Genomic DNA, 21499 nt, shown 5'->3' on the forward strand with positions numbered 1-21499 from the left:
ACTTTATTCCTTTCACAGGAAGATTTTTTTTTTTTTCTTGCATTTCAGGTACCTTGATTTAGATCACTTTTAAAATACAAGAAACCAAACAGGCAGGAAAAATATCTTAAGCTTTGTGCTGATGGATTTCAAACTGCTTGAGCCTGTGCTCTGCCTCATGTGAAGTGCTGGAGCAGCTCGTGCCTTGGTGGCAGCCTCTGCTGGGCTCCAAGGTGTTAGAGAGAGAAGCCTAAAGGGAAAGTCTTTGCGCGTGTGTGTGCTTCTTTCCAGATATAGTACCATGGGACTTCAGTTGTGGTTTGTGCCGGCACTTGGGGAAGCTTCTCCAGCCCTGCTTTAGTCTGCCCCTGGACTAGCATCACTTCAGTCTTTATTTGCTGCTCTTGGCAGAAATCTGGCCTGAATGATCTGGGATCTCTGGTGTAAGTCTCAAGCGGTCATTTGGATCTGGGGAGAAGTAATGCTTAATAGAGATGAATGCCAAAGTGCCTTCTGCTTCTCACCCAGAGGCTTTTGTATTGCCATACAGCAGCTAAGCACTAGTGGAAATTAAGTGGTTGTCTAGTACCGATTAGTACTCATACATAGACTGATTCACGCCTCCCATTGTTTTGGTTTGGTTTTTTCCCCAGCTTGGGATGAAGATGTGCAGAGCTGATTTTTATTTTTTTTACCTTCTTGATAATTTAATTTAGCATGAGTTTGTTCTAGCTAGATATTACTTAGAAACTTCTTAAAATTATTTTTGAAGGTTGAGAAGCAGCAGCACATTTCTTCTTCTGCGTTCTGCATCTCTGCTGCTGTAAACTTTAGGAATTGACATGTGTGAATGAAATGTATTTAATTTACTTTTCTGTCTCTGATTGTAATATTTGATTTATAACTTCAGGCATGGCTGATGAAAGTTAATCACTTACATATGGATGAAGATCATTTTCTCTTCTTGCATTTCAAAAATAGCAAAATCTGTTGCTCATGTGTAGACTCTTGTAACTTTTGTTGAGCTGAGGTTATCTTCCTGTAGTTTTGAACTGAGCACTTTTGCCTTGGGGGGCACACTTAGAGTAAAAGAGTGTTGCAGGGGTGAAGTGTGTTATTTTTAGGAAGGTTAAACGTCTGGATGTTTACTACAAAGCCTTTCCAGGAAAGCATTTTGTTCCTGAGCAAGAAATATCAGCAGAAATATAAACGTAGTACAACAGCGTGTAATCTCTGGCTTCCCAGGGGACCCCGGTGTTTTCAGAACAGACTGTTGCTTAAAGTAACTGAGAATTACTGAGGGATATCGGGAGGATTTACCTCTGTAGTATTTTTGTAGGTGGCTTTGAGACATAGCAATCCAGACCAGCTATGAAACTGAGCTCACGTGCCAAGTGAGACGGGAAGGGCTGGGTACAGGAGACACAAGAAATCCAGTTGTAATGTTTCTGAGACTCCAGGTGTCTGCGTTCTGGCTGACAAAGTTAGATTTTGATTGAGATAGGTTGAAAAATGTCCTTCATCTGTTTTCTGGATTCAGAAAATAGGTACGATGTAGGACTGGGGAAGGAAGTCATAGAATGACAGGACCACAGAACGGCTCAGGTTGGCAGGACCGTGGGCACAACACCTTCCCCAGCCCAGGCTGCCCAAAGCCCCATCCAGCCTGCCCTAAAAGCTTACCTGTCTCTCCAGTTGTGTGTTAGCTGATCCACTGGGAGGTTGCTCCTCCCCACAGATACCTGCCTGCATTGTGATGGCACCAGACTGTTCTTGAGTTGTGTAAATATATTGCAGGTACTTTCTTTAACAAGTCAGTTATGTTTATTTGTCTCATTCGAATCTGGTCACTTTCTTTTTTTCTTTTTTACTACATATATTTAAAGAAAATGTAAATTTAAATTACTGCTGAAAGATCAGTATTTAGGTTTCCAGCAGGTAAATTTTCCTGGAAAGCTGAGTCCTCTATTATAGTATCTGCAGCATGTCTACAAAACCAGGCCGTATTTGTTCTACAGCAGCTCCTAGATTCCAACCATACATTACGTCCTTCTGAGCCTGCTGGTACATGGACAGCCATACCAAGCCCAGTGGTTCTGTATTTTTCCTAATAGTATTGAGCTGTTATTTTCCTAATCTATAATTACTGTAAAAATTAGAAACTGCATTGTTTCAGTGGGCTTCAGGGTTCATGCAAAAGTGCCAGCTTGTGCTTTTCAAAGCAATTCTGTTAAAGATGGGAAAAACAGAAGTTAACCTGACTAGTATTTGTAAATTTTCCTTGCCCTTGTGGTTGGGTGTGTCACAATTTTTAATAACACCTGAAAATCTGATATGTCTGCTCCTAGAACTGCTGGGTTAGCCTTCTGTCTGGTTAGGGTTCCGTTGTTGGAGATTTTATCTGATTCTGCTGTAACATGTAATGAATGCATAAGCAAAAAATGGTTTTGGAAGTGGCTCACTGCTCTGATGTGTTCCAGTTTGTCTAGCACTCAACGCCCATTCAATTAGAAAAATTTGAATAAATAAAGTAAAAGGAAAGTTACGCTAACAGGCAGATGTGGAGAGAAGTTACCATCTTTGGTCCTTTTGCGTCTTTTCTGGTTTGGGGTGACCACTGCAAGTTCAGAGATGACCTCTGAAGAGAAGGGAACTTACTGCCCTGTGTAATGTTACCTGGGTGCCCTTTGCCTTTAAAAAGGCAAATGTTACACCCAGTAACAATTTGAACCTGCTCTCCTTTGAAGTTTCTAGGAGCTTTTGAGCCAGTTCCCCCTCAGCCTGCAGAGGTATTACAAGCTCACCCTCTGTGTTGTCTGACTCTGGATTTGGCGTGCACGTTTCAGTTGTGCTTGTAGAAGACTGGAAGGTAATGAGATGACGATATCACTGATAAAAGTAGGTAAAGTTGCAGGTGGGTGTAGTAATGGTCACGTTCAAATTTCACTTGGTCCTATGCATGAAGATCCATGTACTTCAATTTGTCCGAAAAGGTGATGTGATGTAATATTGCAGACAGCTGTTTTATGAAAATTTACTGTTGGTAAGCATTGCAGCTTTCAGAGGGCCAGGTTAAAGCTGAACATGTGAGTTTCCCCTAACAATCCACCCAAACATTATTGCTTCATTAGACCTCTATTAGTTAGAAGAAGTGGGCGCAAAAGAGCGGTAGGGCATGTTCTCCTTCTCCTTCTTGTTTCTCAGGATGGAAAAAACATACTGGGTAATATGGTTGGAGTGGGTCCAAGTGATTTTTTTCCCCTTCTTTTTTCTCCCAGAAAGCACAGTGCACAGAACTGGAAAAACTGCCATCTCTCGTGTTGCCACTAGCGCTCGTGGGACTACGGAGATGTTAATCTGAAAATTAACTCGGATTTGACAGGGTGGGGGGAATTGTTCAACTAGATCAGCACTTTGGTTGGTGTCAGGAAAGTGTGAATTCCCCTATCGCTCACAGAACAATTTGGGGTCATTCTAATCCAGTAGTTGCCACATCTAGTGTTCCTTTTTGCATGCGTGCCCGCTTGTCCTCTTACTGTGTATTTTTCTAGACTAAACAAACTCGGTGCTTATCTCTCCTAATCATCTTAGTAACTTTTCTGCTCTTGGTCCAGTGGCAGTCTGATAATTCTGCTCTCAGGAAAGCTATACTTACACTGAAGTACCAGTGGCTGCCTTCCCCTCCCTAGCCCTCTTTCCTTCCTGTGCTGTTTTTATTGTTTGCTCTTACGAAACAGGATTAAAAAGAGAGAAGATGATGAGAAAACACCTCAGGAAAAATGTGAGTGCAGAAGTGTCTATCCAAAATACTAACATTAGGATCCGTGGTATGGGGAAATAGTAATGCTCCTAAGTTAAAACTAAATTGACTTCTGTACTGAATCATATGCAGTATTAACGAGTTAATTGCATTAGAGTCTGTTCAGATGCATTTAGTACCAACAATTCAAGCCCACGTTCTGTTTTCTAGCTTTATGCCACACCGAGTCACCGAGCCTTCGGTGCAGGTACCTTGGAGACGTGCTGCACTGATTGCTTGTTTCTTTGTGGTGTATCATTTTGGTGCTTTATGCACAGAAACGGTCTTCCTGTAATAAATACACATAGCCCTCTGATTCACCTGCTTCTGTTTTATTTCTGTGCTAAGTAAAATAGTCATTCGTTCTCTTTGTGGTGTGTTGTGTGCTTGTGGGTGTGAGAATTTTATCTCCAGTTAATTGAGAGTCAGTGACTTGCATCAGAACAAGAGCAAAGTTCCAGTTTTAAGCTTAATTTCCCTCTCCACCACCTCAGTTGTAACTGAGCTAATCATGGGAATCAGTGTGTGTTGAGGTGCAGCTTTGTGTACGTCTTTGGAGGGAATCCATTTAATAGCAGAAGACTGCTCTTTGACATACCGGTGATGTAGATCTTGATGGTATTTCATTCCTGATTTTTTTTCCATTTAAAGGAATTTATTCTTTGTAAAGAGTTGCCTTACATTTGCTTTTTGAAATATGTATAGAAATAAGGAGTTATACTTCTGATTTTGTGGGCAGCAGAGCATTATTTATCCACAGCGTAGGGGGACCATGTAATATTACCATTGCAGTATTACAGAACAGGGGTGTTATTCTCAGCCAATGCTTTTGCTTCAGTGGATGAATTAAACATACCTTAAATTTTCTGGATTCAATTGCTGTTCGTTTCTTGACTCACTTATGGCTCATTTTTTCCGTCTAGCACTTTCTTCCTGTATTATCAGGAGCAATGATGATACTTTCTGCTTATATCGATAGGGCTTTTGATCATACTGGTATGTTTGGAGAATAGATTGATTCATCTTCAGTGTTTGATATTTGCACGTGTGTGTGTCCCCATGTCTGCCAAAGTCCTTTGATGCTGTTGGAGAGCTTTCAGTCTCTTACAGACCCAGGGAGCTTCTCGCTGTTCTTGAGCTGGACAAGCACAGAGCTGTCTTACTATCACCTACTTTCCTAAATTTAGAAAAATGTAAAGTATGAGTGGCATAGTTTTACAGTACTCAAAGGTAAAGCTAGTGCAGCATGATCAATTATGTGAGCTTATTTTTGATGCACTGGGAATTGTTGATTCTTCGAATGCGTGGGAGGCGAGGTTTGCTATTTATTTATTGTTATAATTTTAGGCAGCCATGGCTTCCCTAATACCTTGTTTAAGCTTGATTTTTTTTTCTTCCAGTGAAGACATACATTAATTATTTTTTGTGCAAGACACTTTTACAGTTCATATTATTGTTAGAGGCTGTATGCAAATTCTTTGGCAATAGCTTGAGAAATCAATGTGAATCTCTTAACATTTGCTCGCCATGCTCTTCCTGATCCAAACAGAGCAGCAGTGAAGATTTGGACAAATACTTGCTTTCAAATAACGAAAACTCCCCTGTTTCTCAGCTGACACAGCTTCTAGTTACGGCTTGGTTCCTCTGAGATGCTGGTGGCTGAAAGCACCGACTCCTGCTGCAGCACACGTCGTGTCAGCGGCGCTGGGTCGTGCCCCAGCCTAGCTGTCAGTGTTGTCGCTGCTGCAGCAGCTTCTGCCCTCCTCTGAGCAGGTCTTCCTGCTCTGGCAGAGCAAAACACCCCACTGCTCTGTGTCGTGGCCATCTCGCTGTGCCGCTGAGGACCGGGCTTTGTGAACAGGTGGCAGTTCTTGTAGGAGAGACCTGGCCTTTGAGCAGCGAGTGGATTTTCCTCCAGACAAAGTAGGAAGCATCCTCGTGTTTCAGATGATGAGAGTTACTGTTAATGAGCTTCTCTGTTAAGTAGAAAAAGGCTTACAGAGGTCAAAACGTACAACGTGGGAGCCAATGCTGAAGACTTTGAGGAAGTTTGTAACTTGTCATTACTAGAATAAAATTAAATCTAACACTGCACCGTCTTATGGCTAATGCAGAGCTGTGCTACCAAGCGACTGAGAACTCCAGCTTGCATATGTGACAAGGATATAAATGGATACCTCTATAGCCCCCAAAGGTCTCCGCTGTCAAAATTCCACAAGACTTTCCTGCACCGGGGATAACCATTAACATCTCCAGCAGCTCCTCCTGGAAGTGCAGTGTTGCTTGGATCATGGTGAGGCTGTCTAGCATAAAAGCGTAGGCTGTCTGCACAGTGGTTCTCTGTTGATTTTAAATTACAGTAACCACACCCTTGATTTGCCTTTTTTTCTGATGTAAAAATAGGCTATTTATGGAAAATTCATACAGTTGCAAGTGGTAATTTAGTCAGAAGAGCTGTTTCAGCAAAGCTTTGGGGTAGGCTAAATATTGGACTGACCTTTGCAGAGTTCACTGCTCTGGTGGAATCTGAAAATTTACATAAAGAAATATGCTTGCGGCTGTGATGAGAAGGGATTGTGCGTAACAGATCTTGATTTGACCTCTTCCCCCTCCTTCCAGTCCTTCTTTTGATTATTTGTGGAAAATGGAAACAGTTCCACGGGAGGAAAGTATTCCTATGCGGATTGTGCAACTTCACTTCATTCTTGTGGTTGAGCCATAACCATCTTGCGTTGTCAGATAGATCATGCATACGTGTACGTATGTTTTCATCTTTATATGTTTACTTCTTGTCCTGATACTTGCTGGTTTTCTCCTTTCCCCGAAAGCACTATATTCCTATTTTGGTTTGGCTGCCTGTGTGATGCTAGGGCAACACTTAATCTGTCCTCTGCAGCACGAATTCTTCTTCTTGCAGCTGAATTCTTCTATAAATCAATAGACATGAAGACAATTACAGGTCGTACAAGTGCTCCACTTATTCAGAGATCAGCAAATGAGTCTAATCTCTTTCTCTCGTTCTCATAAACACTTTTTTATTTAACATACTGATGGTTTGTCCTTTGCAATGCACTGTGGTTACTTTTCATGTCCCACTGTATACTCTGCATGCCGGCAATGCCCAGGTTGACCTGGCAGTCTCCTTGCTGGGTGGCTGGCACCTCAGGGTGCTGTGTTGTGGCAGCACCCTGCAGCTGCAGTAAAGGGATCTGGAGAGCTAGGGGTCGGAAGCCTCTGTGTGCTCAGAGGGCTTATGTGGACAGATAATTTTATTAAAATTTTCAAGAGTAAAATGGATGTTGCTGCACACTGCAACTAGGGTTTACTAGCGAAAAAAAATGGGAAAGGCAGCCGAACCCAGGCTGTTCCAAAGTGCCATAGGTTGCAGGAACCTCAGTACCTGAAGTCTGTTTTGAAAACTAACTTAATTAAAGCAGTGTTAGTTTCTGCGTAGGCAAATAGAAGTAGGAAGGTTAGTTTTGTTTAATTTACTTAGCTCCAATACCGCTTGGGTTACAGATGTATGTATTACAGTGTGCTTAATCAGACCTAGCTGTGAGCTGCTCCTGGAGGAGTTTCAGTCCCACCTTGTCCCCGGCCACGTTGACTCCTTTCATCTTTGTTTCACGTCGAGTAATTGTGCAAGTGCTGGCCGGAACGAAAACCTTCACAGGAGCGATAAGCTGTCAGGGTGCCTTGCTGTTCTGCTGGTGTCATTTTTCTACCTTTGTCATTTCCTTTCCATGAGCAAAACAAGTTTTTTCTAGAGAAAAAAAAAAACACTAACATGTAAGGGCAAAGATGTGAAAAGGGGGTTTTGTTGGCAAAGCTCTCTTAGTGCTGCTCAAGTCAGAGGTGAGCTAACCTAAGGCAGCAGAAATCTACAGTGTAGGGCTGCTTCTGAGTCTCCTTTGCCTCAGACATCTGATTTTCAGGCCAACACAACCCAATCCTGTCTTGAGCAGGAGTCCTTTGCTGCAGCAAGTGTCAGGAAGGGGAAGAAGTACTACTTGTTTTCACTTGGAGCTGTCTCGGCTCGGCCGTGTGCTGGGGCTGCTCTGCAGTCGGGAGCCAGCACCCTGGGACAAGTTAGGTGGTCTGGAGCAGCTCAACTGAAATAAACCTGACACTGCGAAAATACGGAGTTGAGTAAAACATGCACTGTTATCAGGCTGTGTGTTTTGTTATGAGATGTGTTTTTCCATATGTTCTTGTTTGGCTTAACTTATTGAAATGCTCTCTATTTTCTTTGATAGGAATCCATTATTGCAGACATCGTTGTATAGATGTTTTGCTTACTTTTTCCAAAAAATGCCTGCAGTCATTTATACCTGTGATAAAACTGTAAAATCTTTTGTTGGAGAGGATTCCTTGGCTTGTGGTGGCATATTTGGCAGTAGAAACATGCCCTGTTTATCAGGACATCTTCTTTTTTCTTTCTTTGAGAAAGAAAGAAGGGAAGATTCCCTGGTCTTTTTTTATTTGTCCATTTTGCAGCAAAAAACAGATCAACCAACCAACCAGCCCTCCTTAATAAAACAACCGCACAAAAGTTGATTTCTTTTTATGTTTAGGAAAGGGGTGAAAATCCCCCCATTCAGTCTATAAATACATAGTATGAAACAACAAAAGCCTGTATTTTCTATTGCAGCAACGTGAAGGACATTCAGTGTCTCGTGGATGTTTATTTGGCTGCAGGATTCTCACACAAATATGTACGCCCAGTACAAATTATTTGAAGATGCAATTTTTCTCCCGAGTTTGGGGGGGCATCACTGGGGAGGTCGGCAGCTGATGGTATTAGCATGCTTTTGGGGTACGGGGATGCCGTTCTGTGCTGCTTGGAAATAATGCTCTTCTTAATGAGTATTCTTATGCGTTCGCGCAGCGAGTGGAAGTTGTGCTCTCATTCCTGCCTGGAAGTGAGTGCTCCAAGCTGAATGTGAAATCTGGAAATCTTCCAGTTGCTGTGATTCTTAAACACTGTGAAACATATAATTCTTTGTTCTGTTGGCAAACAGTCTGCTGAACCAAAAGGGTTGCTCAGATAATGTTTTTAACAGAAAATGTGTTTTTGCAAGATCGCCTCTCCTGATGCCTTTCTGAATGTACACTTCAGTTTCATGTCACAGTGAGCTCAGAGCAGTTTCCTCTTAGCAATTTAGTCGGGAGCTCAGCATTTGTTTGGAGGGGGAGAGCTTTAGCAAAGCAGCTTTCTGTAAAGGATAGAAGAGGGAATTGCTTTTCTTAATTGGATGTGTAAAAACGTAGGTTTGGTACCTAATAATGTGAAAATGTTCAGAGATCCATGTGTGATAACCAGCAGGATTATCTCGTTTGATAACTTAGAAATGCCTGCCTGCGTCCTAGCCGGGCCCGCATAGGAAAATATGGCTTAGTGGGATGTCTCACGTTACTTGTTTTCACTTCAGACTTGCTTTAATTTTTTTTTCCCCCGATATGAGTTTCAGTAAATTACTCAGACTTCGCAGAGCTTATCTGTACATGACAATGAGATGAAATGGTAAGCTTACTTTAGAAAACAAGCTATTCCTTTAACGTAAGTGAAGCCATAGCAATTTGCTTATTTTTCCTATGAATCATCCTAAAGAATGGAATAGTGTTGAGATATGTTTACAGCTGTGGGTGCCATGACTTCACGCTTAAAATTATACTTTTAACTGTTACACTCAGATTTAACTTTGGTTTGGCATCAGGCCTAATGGAGGCTCTTAAATATGTATATATCTTGCACATGTAAGGCGGTTGAAAGAGGCTTTTTAGTTATACCTTCGACCTGGAATCCAGTAAAGGAAAAAAGTCGTGTTGGCTTTGCCTATGGAGGGAGTCCGCCCCCAACCAAAGCGAATATTTGCACAATGAACTGTAAACGGTCTCGGTGCAGCAATGGTGTTCTTCTTGAAGGTGCCCCAGGGCTCTGCTCGGGAGCCCTCGAGTTTGCTGTGCCCCTCTTAATAAATTAAGGATTAATTATTATTAAAATAATTGTTACAGGGGCTGCTCACCAGTGACTTGTGCTGTAGCATGGAAAACGAATTGCTCTCAACAATGAGCTGTCCTGATCACTCTATTCTCTCGTCCTTCTTTTAAGGAATGAAATAGTAGAATGGTTGACAAATGTCGAGATGAAGAAACAGGGAAAAAAACGAAACATTTCCTCTGTGAGTAGCATACTTCTATATGATCAAAGGTGCAGGATTGCTGCAGCCAGGTGAGGTGCGGGTGCAGGCTGATTCCTGCCGGCAGCTGGTGGCTCCCAAACCAGGGGCGGGGCAGGGGAAGCGCATTGTGAAATGTTCTGCTTCTTGTCTGGGATTTACCAACGAGTATTTCTTGACTTTCTGTTCACGTTTTCTCTGTTACAATAGCAATCACTGATGCAATAAGTGCATTAAATGGCTTTTGAAATAGACGAAACCCGTGGAGGAGGGGGAGGCGGGAGCTTCTCCCATCCTTGATTTTGTCACTGCACACCAGCTTTCCAGCAAATCTTTGTTTCCTGGTTCTCTTTGAAAGAACTGTCAGCCTGCTGAGACAGGACACCCAAACTGAATGCTGGCATTCAGCAGGTTTTGAAAATGAGTGATGAATGATAGGGCAGGGAAGGAGATGCTTCGTGGCTGCCCTTTCCGTGCTGGTACCCGCCTCTGAGGAGTTCCCTTTGGAAGAGAATGGAAATTGGAAAAGGAGGATATGTGTTTTGATGGGCATGGGTTATTACCACTTACCTGGCGAGGAGACAGTGGGCATTTGATAGAAAAGTAATATTTTAAATGTGGATGAAAAGTACAGTGTTGATTGAATAAATAGTTGTGGCTTTTCATGTGGGCTGGAGAGCCTGTGAAGCTTTGTGTGGCCACTTCTCAAGTAGCCACATCTTTCAGAAGCTAAAGCATGCAGATGGACTCACGGCTGGATCCTGCTTATCCTAGTTGTGTCTGGTATGACATGGCCCCCAGGAGTGCTGAAGGATTTTTGTGGAGGAGAATTAAGTATGGACTGGAGCTGTAGTCAGAAGGACTTCCATTAGGTGTCAAGACAAGCCTTGTAATTTCACTGGTGGGTTGTTTCAAACAAGAGGTGAGATAAGTTGTGACGGATCGATTGTCTTCCCCCAAAATAAGGTCAAATTATAACTCAATGAATTAAATGATCTGACATTCCTATCAGTGCCAGTTTCTGTGATTCTATCACAGATGCCTCCAAGTTGTAGATTTGGTCCCTTTAAACAAAGCAAAAGCTCCGTCATATTTTAATCCATCCTTACGCTAGTCTGTCTAGCACGTTTACCTTCCTTTTGTAGTTTTGTTTTCCTTAATCTTGAATCTGGACATTACGATCACTGACAAAGGAAAATACCTGATGCAATGCAGTCTTCTGTCTCCATGCAGACTGGGGTGAAGTTGGTCCATCTAGTGCACTTCTCAAGTTGGGGTGGGTTATTTGCTGCTCTGTTGTTAGTGCTCTGGTGTATGTACAGCAAATGCAGTTTATCTTGCTGCTGTTATAACAACTTCTGTGTGAGGATGATTCACGTCCAAGGCCTTTGGTGTGCATTGCTATGGAAACTTCTCCCTCCACCTCAGCAGAATTTTTCACAATGATTTCTTGCAGCTGGAACTCAGAGGAACGGCTTTTGCTCCTGAAACATTGTCCAAGGGGCTGAATTTATTTGATTCTACATGTAATTGATGTCTCGTGCAAACAAAAAGAGTTTTTTGTTTCAATTACACAAAACTTTTCCTGATCTCTGAGGAGTTTTGGGGTACTTAAGTCAACGTTGCTGCTGAAAAGTTTTTCCTCCTTGATTTGTATGTCCAGCAACATGCCAGATTAGGAATCTAAAGCATTTGAGAAAACTTTCCCATCCTTTCCGTTACTATTCAAGCAGACAAGTCCCTGATCTAGTTTTCCATATAGTTTTGCAAATACTTGTGCTGGCACATGTCAATGATGGAGTAGAGATGACTGGTGAAAGTTGAAAATAAGCTGCTTTTGCAACAGTGGTGCTGGCTTGTGGTCACATCAGGCTGGCCCACGGCAGGCAGGTTACGTAGCAGGTAATGCCCCGTGCTGTCATCGGGACACACGGAGTTCCTGCTCCTGTCTTTTTTGGCTCATCGCTGAACAAACGCTCAGTGCTCAGCACAGGGCAAAAAGAGGTCCCTGGCTTTGCCTTCAGAAGGGCTGTTGGGACTCTTGGGAGAGTCTCAACAACTCTTATTTTTTGCTGGTAAAAGAGATCTGCAATGTAAAACCCTAATATTTTAATATATTAAATTCCTCAGCAGCCAGCCGGCAGAGCCCCCACAAGGTGAAGGCTCACAGGCGTAGAAGACAGGTGATGCTGGATCTGGGGCTGCAGGGCAAAGAGAGCTCACAAGTGTCTGTAACCCAACGTTGCTGCTCTTGTTGCCGCTTGTATGAGCTGGTTGCCGTCCTGTGGAGCTAGGAGTGAAGCGGGTCTCTGTTCCCCTGGGAATACAGAGGTTCTTCTCTGCGTCCCACAGAAGAGCAAGGGCTGCGTGGCACGCCAGCTGTGCCGGGGGGATGTTTTGCGCGGCCACTGGGCAGCGGTGGCGTGGCTGGGCGTCCCTGGGATCCTCTGTAGGTAAAGGCCCATGGAGCGGCCCGTGCCAGGCTGGGGGGCTCGCTGCTTGGATTGTTGTGGGGACAATGCTGGCACTGTGGAGCTGCGAGGCTGACCCGCGGAATATGTTGCAGAACAGTGCTTGCTGTGTCCCTGTCTTGGCACGCCTAAGCAGGCTCTGTGCTGGAAGCACTTGCCCGTGGAGCTGCCAGGAATAGTCCTCAGTGGCAGGGAATTCACTGCAATCACACTCGGCCCCGGAAAGGTGCGGGGTCAGTGTAGGATCTGGAGTCCTGGAGTAGGTCTTTGGGAAGTCCCCTCTCTGCCATTGACCGGTGTAAGGAGCTTATGGAGAAAAGTTCACCACCAGTGTGGTTGGTTTTATAACGTCCTTGGTCTGACAGTTGGTTGTAGTTATTAGTTACTTCACTGATGTAGCAAGAATCTGCCCAATAGCCCGATTAAATGACTTACTTCTAAACCAGCTTCCTCACAGGGATGTCGAATTGTGGGTGGGCTAGTCTGAGAATTGTAAAATGTTCTCAGCTGGGAAAGTCAGCGGTGTCTTCATATTTTGAGCAGTTCTGCATATGTAATAGAGTTTAGAAATGGGTTGGTAGTTCTTGTATTATGGCACAGAGGTGAACTGCACAAAAGTAAGTCTTTCAGAAGATAGCAGCCCTTAGCATAGTCTTAGCCAGGATTAATTTTCAGAACAAGAATGAAGAACAACAATCATTGCTTTGTATAGTAAGTACCAAGAATTGCTTTTAGAAGTAGTATTAAAGTCAAAGGACAACTTCGATGCACAGGCATGCCATGGGCATTTTCTGTGCATGCTTCCATTAGTTCTGAGAACAAATTCTTCATTTTATAAAAGTACCGTAAAGGAGGAAAATGGTTTCATTTTTATATGCACAGTGAAAGGCAGGTAAAATGTTAATGCACAAAGTATACTGCAGCTCCCCAAAAATTTCCTAAGTGTGGGGTTTTTGTTTTGTTTTTGGCTGATACCATTTACGAAGAACGTGGCACTGATGCTGTGCTTGGCAGTGGAAGTATGCAACTCATGTACTTGAAATGTGTTTTAGGAGAATCCAGTTTTATGCGTATGGAATCCGTTGGATGGTTGAGCTGTAGATAATCACTTAAATTTCAGTTAAAAATGGGCTTGCAGATTACTGTCTGGCATTTTATATTATATTCAGTACCTTGAAGTAATCTTCTTTCTCAAACTTTCACGTGATTCTGTCACCTACTGATTCTCTCGAGTCCAGATTAATGGGTTAGAAAATGTTTATTTGGGATCAAGGTTTCTAGTCTGCTAGTGAACTGTCCAGTGCTTTAGGATGCCAGATTTTAGGAAGCAGTTCTATTTTATGCAAAGCCTTTTATAGTTTAGGGAGACAAAATATTAAAAAACCCAGGGTTTTATTACGATGAGACCCACTTCAGCACTACAAACTTATTCCTGGAGTTTGCTTGCGGGCTGCCTGCACGGGACACCTGGAATGGAAGCTGGATGTTCCCAAGTTGCTCACTTCAGACCCACAGCTCAGGTACTCCTAGGCTTGCCATGCTGGGCACTTTGCTTTGCTCTTTTCCAACTGCATCCTGAGGAAGGGAAGTACGAGTATTTGCTGCCTTGACAACGAGCAAGAGCTTTCCCAGGCCGTATGTGTGATACCAACAGTGAGATTTTAGGATATCCTGCTGCAGGTATCTTGAGAAGTCAGGAAATATCACTGAGTCTGCAGTGGGCGGATCAGTACCCTACTGCACTTCTCTCGTGCAGAACGAGAGGACTTGAATTCTGGCTTCTCCCTTGCACAGAAGCAGCAGATAGCTGCCCTAATCACCGCTGCAGCGTATCAGTAGGGTTATATTGGGTCATAGTGTAGAATGGGTTTACGTATATTTGGTTTCTTTTGTTTTATCAAAGGGCCTTCATTTTTTAATACAAAACTCCATGGATTATTCCAGGACTGATCCACGATCCACATATCATCATTGTTTTATCTGTTTTACCATTCTTTCTAATACTTAAAACCTTGTTTTGACTACTGTTTAGTTATTAGGATGAAATGTAATTTTAATTATCATAGCTTCCGAAGTTGCCACTGAATGGTGAACTGTACAGAAAAAAGTCTTCTCAAAAGCATGTGCCGATTTATGGATATAGAATTTTATGAACATCAGTTCATAAGTGTAGTGCATAACCTTGGACGTGTTTACACCCAGCTGAAATTCCATTCCCTCATTTCGCTTTTCTTACACATTTGGCGTTCCTGAGGATTCTGTTAAGGGAGAAGTTCCGCTATTAATTCTCAAATCCAGACAGGACACAGTTTCCTTTGCCTATAGCTCAGAGTTGGGTGAGGCAGTGTTTCGCCCTGAAATTGAAGCTAGTAATAGGACATAGACCTAGTACATTCATCCGTCAGCTGTTTCTTCTGTCTGCTTGCTTCCAGTCATTAGCTAAAGCTAATATGCTCTGATCTGTATTGTCTACCACCTGAAGGCCATTTATATAAACTAACTGTAAGTGCTTATTTACATGCCGTATTTGCAATTAACTGTTTTCATCTTTCTGGATGCTTTTAAGGTTTCTGATGCACAGCCTTGAAACTAAAGGTCAAACAAGACTGAAATGAATATGAAGATGATCTTAAGCTTTATAGATATCTGTTGGTCTACTATGAGCAAATAAGACTTCTGTTTTTCACTCTTACTAGGGGGTAACATTGAAGTTATTCATGGTAATTAACAAAAGCAGTTGGGTTCCTGTTTTGTAAAAGCTTACTGCACAAGCATACAATTTCATCTAGAAGAGCAGTCTTTTTCAGCGATGTTTAATATTAAATTTCTTTAGTAGAAGATCATATTTGTGTTTATATATTAAAAAAGTATTTTTATGTGTCTGTCAAGTGGTATAATTTTCTCTAAATGACTTCTAGATTGGCAGCAGAATTGCCTGATTCTGTAACTGTCTTGTATTGTTAGTTTTTATTTGCTGACATATTTACTTTGGAACTATCACATCATTCAGCTGTCTTTGTTCCATATCAATAATCTTGTGGAAATTAGGCCTTTTAATTGGCTTTCAGAAAGGTTTAGTGATCTTTTTTTGTAGTACGAGACTAATGCAATTAACATTACTCCTTATTCTTTTCCGTTACTTCAGCACAAGCGGCTGTAAAACTTCTGGGAGTTGGACTGTGGCTCCTGAGCCTCTCCTGTCACATTGTGCCCCGAGAGTCTTGGTGCCCCTCTGCTTGGCTCTCTCCAGTTATTGGGGCTTTCTCTTTGGGGGCCCCCAAAACTCTAGACACAGCTTCACGAGTGCTAAGTAGAGGGTGAGATTATTTCTCTTGACTTGCAGGCTGTGTTCTTGTTGCCTTGCTCCTCAAGGCCCCTCTTAAAGGTTTCTCTGTCCTCAAGTCTATCATGCCCGCTCTTCCCAGCTGGGAACTTGCTGAGGTTGCTTTTGTCCCATTGTACGGGTCAAAGAAAGTTTTGGTGTAAGCTACGGAGTACGGTTTGGTCTGTCAAGGATAGGAAAAAAGGGGAAAACATTAATATTTACATTTCTGTGCATTAAACATCTAAGTACGTTATATTGGGAAATCCATCTAAATAAAGGTGGATTTTAAGTCTCCTGCTGAAATTTCTATCAGAAATCCTGTATCTAGTGGCGTGCAAGATGTAATAGGGAAATAACTGCGTGTGGTTTAATAAATGCAGATTGCAGCTTATTTTGTTTGTGTTTTTTTTCTGTACTGAGTGAACCTTGACCTCAACTGCCATATTGCAACTTAACTATTATCAGTTAAGGCATAGGAGAAACAGAGATTAGTGTTATTTACATGCAAGATGGCATGCTGAAAGCAATTCTAACATGTTTGTGGAAAAAGGAATCTCAATGCAGTGAGTTGAGAACAAATTTCTACAAGGCTTTTTGAGCTGTTCATTGACTGTCGTACATATTTTGTATGCTGCAGTCTTGAATATAAAAAGTTAACTTACAAGCTACATATTTTATATTCCTAAATGATATGAGAACTTTAGAAATAGCTGCCATAAAGATGTCATTCAGTTCTCTGTTTGTATAATTCTAAGAAAAAGAATTCACAAATGGTACTGGAGAAACGGACACTCAGGATAACACACCTGCCTTCTCTCTTCCCATTCCAGGGCATATTCCCTTGTGGACTCCAGTCAAGTCTCTACTTTCCTGATTTCTATTCTCCTCATAGTCTATGGCAGTTTCAGGTAAGATTATTCTTTAAGGCCTTATGGATTTTTTCTTTTTCAAATAAAAATGTGACTACAAGTGATGTTTTACAGTTTATGCCTTTTGTTTTTGTTGTATCATTGTTAGATTGATGGCTGATGTAAATGCAATATTTCTTGGTTCTGAAATGGAAATAGAGAAGGAAGAAAAAGAAACCAGTTGAGGTTTCTGAAAGACATAATTGTATGACAAGTTACAAGCACATATAAAATAGCTGTGAAGTCAATCCTTGAAGACAGTTCTGTAAAATTGTGTTTTGGAAGGTATAAAGGACCTGTTGAGAGATATATGGACGTAATGTTATCAGTAGCAGGCTTTTAGATACAGTGTTTCAGTGTTGTTTGATTCAGAGTGTTCTTGCTCTGATTGCAACCAAATCTCGTAAAATAGAGATTCCTGAGTGTAACAGCACAATAGAGAAGTGAGAAACACGTCAGTGCTGAACTGTAGCAGTGCCTGAGACCAACTGCCGATTAGGTTTGAATCTTCAAAAATCAAATTTGCCCCACTTCAGGAGACTTGAGTATGTTTAGAGAAAACTTTGTTGTCCCTCTAAGCTTGCATCTTGTATCATACCCAGCTTTTTATGTAAGGGCGTATAAGGAAAGAGGTTCATACTGACATATCAAAAACAATTTACAACTTGGAAATATTATTTCTTTAAACTTAAGTTCAGGATGTTTTTCTTCTCCCCTCTTTTTTTTTCTTTGAAGAAAATTGCTTCATTTAATAAGTCTATGATAACAAGCCATCCATATAGTATGAAATCTCTCCACCACGTTGAATATTCCTGAAATAGATGATAACCGTGGTCGTAAGTATGATGTAAGCTGCAGCTATTAGGATAAGAGGCTTGAAATCCCAGTCATAAGTTAAGCAAATCATAAAATGAAAGAGCCAATTTTTGATAAGAGCTGTCTGTTTTTGCTAGTGAGTATTAGGTAACAGCACTGCTGATTAAATTAAAATAGAAAGCTTTAGGAAGACAAAATCTAGAGAAACTGCAAATAAAGAAATAAAAGGTTGCATTTGAATACCAATTGACAGTGTTTTTTTTCTTTTCTTAAAGTTCTGAGTCAGTCTAGCATGTAGTTGAGGGGCTACTTCAATCTTTAATTTAATTCATGCAGTTGAGTAAAAAGGAACTATGCATATGACTGCAAGACCTGTAGCTTTTATTAAAATCAAAATTAAATTGAGAAAACATAATGCAATAAGAAACAGCAGGAGTGCTTGAACGTAAATTGCCTCTCCTCAGAGCTTCTAAGCTTTTAAGAATTTTCCCTTGCTCTTTCCTGTCCTGTTGCTATATACACGTGCTCTTTTACCATCTTCTCCTGTGATTACATTTAAAACCGCTCACCTTACAAGGACTGCAAACTTCAGAAGAACCTAATCTGTTGGAAGACATGGTAGAATGGCGATGGATACAAATCAGTTGAGGAAATGCCCTCTTCTAGCCCACTTCTTTTTCACGTACCCTAAGGACTCCAAGACGCAAGCTATTGCAGACCAAGATAGGGCCTGATAGTTTTGAAACTGATTTCTGATGAATGACCTATATTTAGCTTCTTTAGTAGATGTCTGAGCTGAAACCCACAGTTTTGGTGATGACTTGGGTAAACTTTCAAGCTGTTTGGTCAACGAGTGAGGTCAAAAGCAGTTTTTTACAGAAGATTTTGAAGTGCTGTTAACAACAGCGCCCAAGATACAATTCAGATTTGTAAGAAATTTAAGTGTGGTGGTAAGTTGCAAAATGATGCTTATCTGGAAATTCCCAAAGTAGTAAAATAAAAACTTCGGGCAGTGGGTGGATTTTCTTAGAATAGCGACTTGCTGGAAATACAAAAGTTACTGCTTAGGGTGCTCGTTCTCAAATGAGAACAACATCTTCATCTAGATTTGAGTGCTTCATCTCAAATGGAGCCATGGTTAGACAGAAAGAAAATGGCACTCCTCACATAACCTTCATGTTGTGGAAAGCGGGCATGGTTTCCAATATCAGTCTGAAAAGAAACAAGTAGTTATTGTAGAGTTATTGTGATACTGCTGGCAAGTGACATAAACAGAAGTTCAATAATAGGATCAGAAAGAATTGGGTGGGTGAGTCATTAGGATAAAATCCTTGTGTGTGGTGGATCTAATCTAATGCAAGAGGTTTCAGGGGAACAAAGGAAAGCCTGGTCCAGTGTCCTTATTCATACAAGTAGCATTTGTCCAATGACAATAAGTAAATAAAACCCATACCAAGCAACAAACAAACAAACTAACAAAAACCACCAAAATACTCAGAAGAATGTCTAATAGATCCTGGGTAAAGTCTGCCTCCAGAATGAAGGACAGTTTATACATTTGAGATCCCACTTCTCTTACTATGGCTGGAAGAGCATTTCCTTCCTGCATTTGTGCAGGGTCAGGAATTTTAGCTTCAAGCCCTTCTAAACATCTCCCATAAATGTTCTTACCATCTCTCAGCCCTTGTACTTGATACGCTTTGTTGTTGGCTGTCAGAGAGGCAAGTGTAATCTTTCAAACATTTACAAGATGTAAACAGCAGCATGCAAATGTTTGTTCTAGTTATGGATTTTTAAAGAGATGAGCTTAGCTGGAAATGGGTTGTTTTCTGGGGGTTCTTCCCATACAGTCACCTATTGTACAGGTGCTTTTCTGGGACTGAAATGTTGGAGTTACTTTGTAGGCATGTAGCACCTAAATCTTTTTCTGTCCTATCACGTACTCAAACGTGGTTATGTAAAGCCTGATTTAACCCATGCTCTACCTGTTCTAGTTCCTGCTTTTAAGCTAAACTGCTTCTGGATTCTCCTCGATCAAACCGAAGCCCAGTTTTATTCTGCAAGTATTTGCAGAGTATTGTTTGCCCTGCTTTTAAATAGTTTTTGTTTGTTTGTTTGTTTTCAATGCTGCAACATTTACTGTTTATAAGGTGGTTTGCTCTCCACTTCAGAAACAGGGACTGCAGGTCCTCACAGATCCTTGCTGTCATCTTTAGCTAACGCAGAACTCAGGTGCAAGCTTTATCTCCTGCCTGCAGATGAAGACTGACCTTCCTGTACCAAAGAGTCTCCAGTCTTCCCATATTAAGTATGCCATGCTTGAGGGCCCTCAAGACCATAGAATAAATCGTGGTACTGAAGAACAATGCATATTGGTTTTATTTTCCTATTTTTTTCCCCACTCTATCTTGCTTATTTAAGTTGTAAGTTTGGTGGTCCTTCTCTTTGGTGGTTCGTAAACAGTGCCAACAACCACGACGAGTCCACCTTCCTAATCTTCGTTAGTTAGCAGGGTGTCATGCATGTGTGTTTGAGCTGAATACGAAATTTCAAAGTAGGTGTAAGAACCCTAGATTTATCTCTATGGCAGTGGCTCGAAATGTTCAAATAAAACGTGTGACTAATTCTGGTAATAGTGTGTGGAGTAATAAAAATAACTTCTTACTAAGAGAAAGGGTGTGCCTGGAGTTCACAAGCATCTGTAGCCACAGCGCTGGCAGGGCGGACGAGGGGTCTGGAGAGCCACAAAGATACCTGCATGCGTGTGAAGCACCTGCTGGGGGTGAGATGCTTGAATCAGTGTCCTGGGACTTTGGCATGTGTGGCTCTGCAGGCATAGTCAGGAGCCAGTACTCCATCTAGTCAGTGAGGATATTTTTGCATGGACTTTCTGCTACTGTTTCCCCTGTTCTTATTCCCACTCCAGATCTTGCATTGCAACTCGTTGTTTAATCTCACAGGAACACTTTATAGGCCACTGTGGCAATGTTAGATCGCATAATGTGTTCTAGCCTCTCTCTCCATAATACACATAGAGATTTGATTCATTTGAATTAAACTATCTCAGCTCAGTGTCTGACTGTAATTTTTTATGTAGAGCAGTTGAAATCTGGCAATTCTTAAAGTCACAGAGCTGTTCATAAGGGTGACTGTCTTCACTGAGCAAAGCAAGAAGGAACTTCTCGATGTATTGCCTCTCCTGCTGACTCTTTAGAGATACGCTTGCTTTCAAATTTCCTCCTTTGTTTCATAAGAATATTTTCCTGCAGGGTTTCCCTGAAGCATTATTGCAATGGAAGTGATCCATAGTTGAATCTGAACTTTCATGATAATAATGTGCCAGCAGCTTACTCATTGCTTTGGCCTCAGCGTAACCCTACTGAGTGCTTCCCTGTGGGAGGCTTGCTTTGAACCACTGTGCTAGAAATCCTACCAGCTTGAACTGCTGGGGCCCCCAGAAGAGACAACTGTAGTTTATTGCCTGACAGGAGACGCTGAGTGAATGCTGCTTTTGGAATCCAGGCGAAAACTTGAACAAAAAAGCAAATGCTTCTCGACTTGCTGTTTCCTTCCAGAGCAATAATTTTCAGTATGTCTTGTTTTAAAAATACAGTTTTTAACTTTCATGGAGGATGTTCTAGTGATTGCTTCTCTTTTTTTTTTTTATCATGTTAGTGATAATTTGTACCAGAGATAAGGGGCAAATCATAAAATGGGTGCTGATGATTCAGAAGTTGGCTTGGCTCACCAACTGTGTTGCTAAGTGACCGTAATTTCATAGTTTATGCTTAATTTTGAATTGAGGATGTTACAGGTAATAATGTAGTAATTGCTGATTCTATTGAAATGAAAGCAAATGGGCTGAAGTTGTTTGTGAGCAGTAGGAAAAATAGTTTATTTTCAGTTTCCTTTGCTGATAGCCCCTTAAATTGTGAGGAGTTCCCCGTTGCCACAGTCAGAATGATGGTGTGATGCTCTTGCTAAGCTGAGCTAATTTACAGAAGAATGAAATGCTGCTCTGA

The 21499-nt window shown here is 41.6% G+C and overlaps 1 protein-coding gene across 3 annotated transcripts in view; it reads left to right on the top strand.

The window, feature by feature from the left end:
• Positions 1-21499, top strand: part of SPPL3 (signal peptide peptidase like 3) — a 57415-nt gene that overhangs the window by 16085 nt on the left and 19831 nt on the right. For all 3 annotated transcript variants that reach the window (XM_066978618.1, XM_013173703.3, XM_013173704.3), the window contains exon 2: positions 16584-16661. In XM_066978618.1, the coding sequence (XP_066834719.1) occupies positions 16584-16661 (78 nt within the window). The remainder of the gene's footprint in view (positions 1-16583; positions 16662-21499) is intronic.

This window comes from Anser cygnoides, chromosome 17, assembly GCF_040182565.1.
Source record: "Anser cygnoides isolate HZ-2024a breed goose chromosome 17, Taihu_goose_T2T_genome, whole genome shotgun sequence".
Taxonomy (NCBI): domain Eukaryota; kingdom Metazoa; phylum Chordata; class Aves; order Anseriformes; family Anatidae; genus Anser; species Anser cygnoides.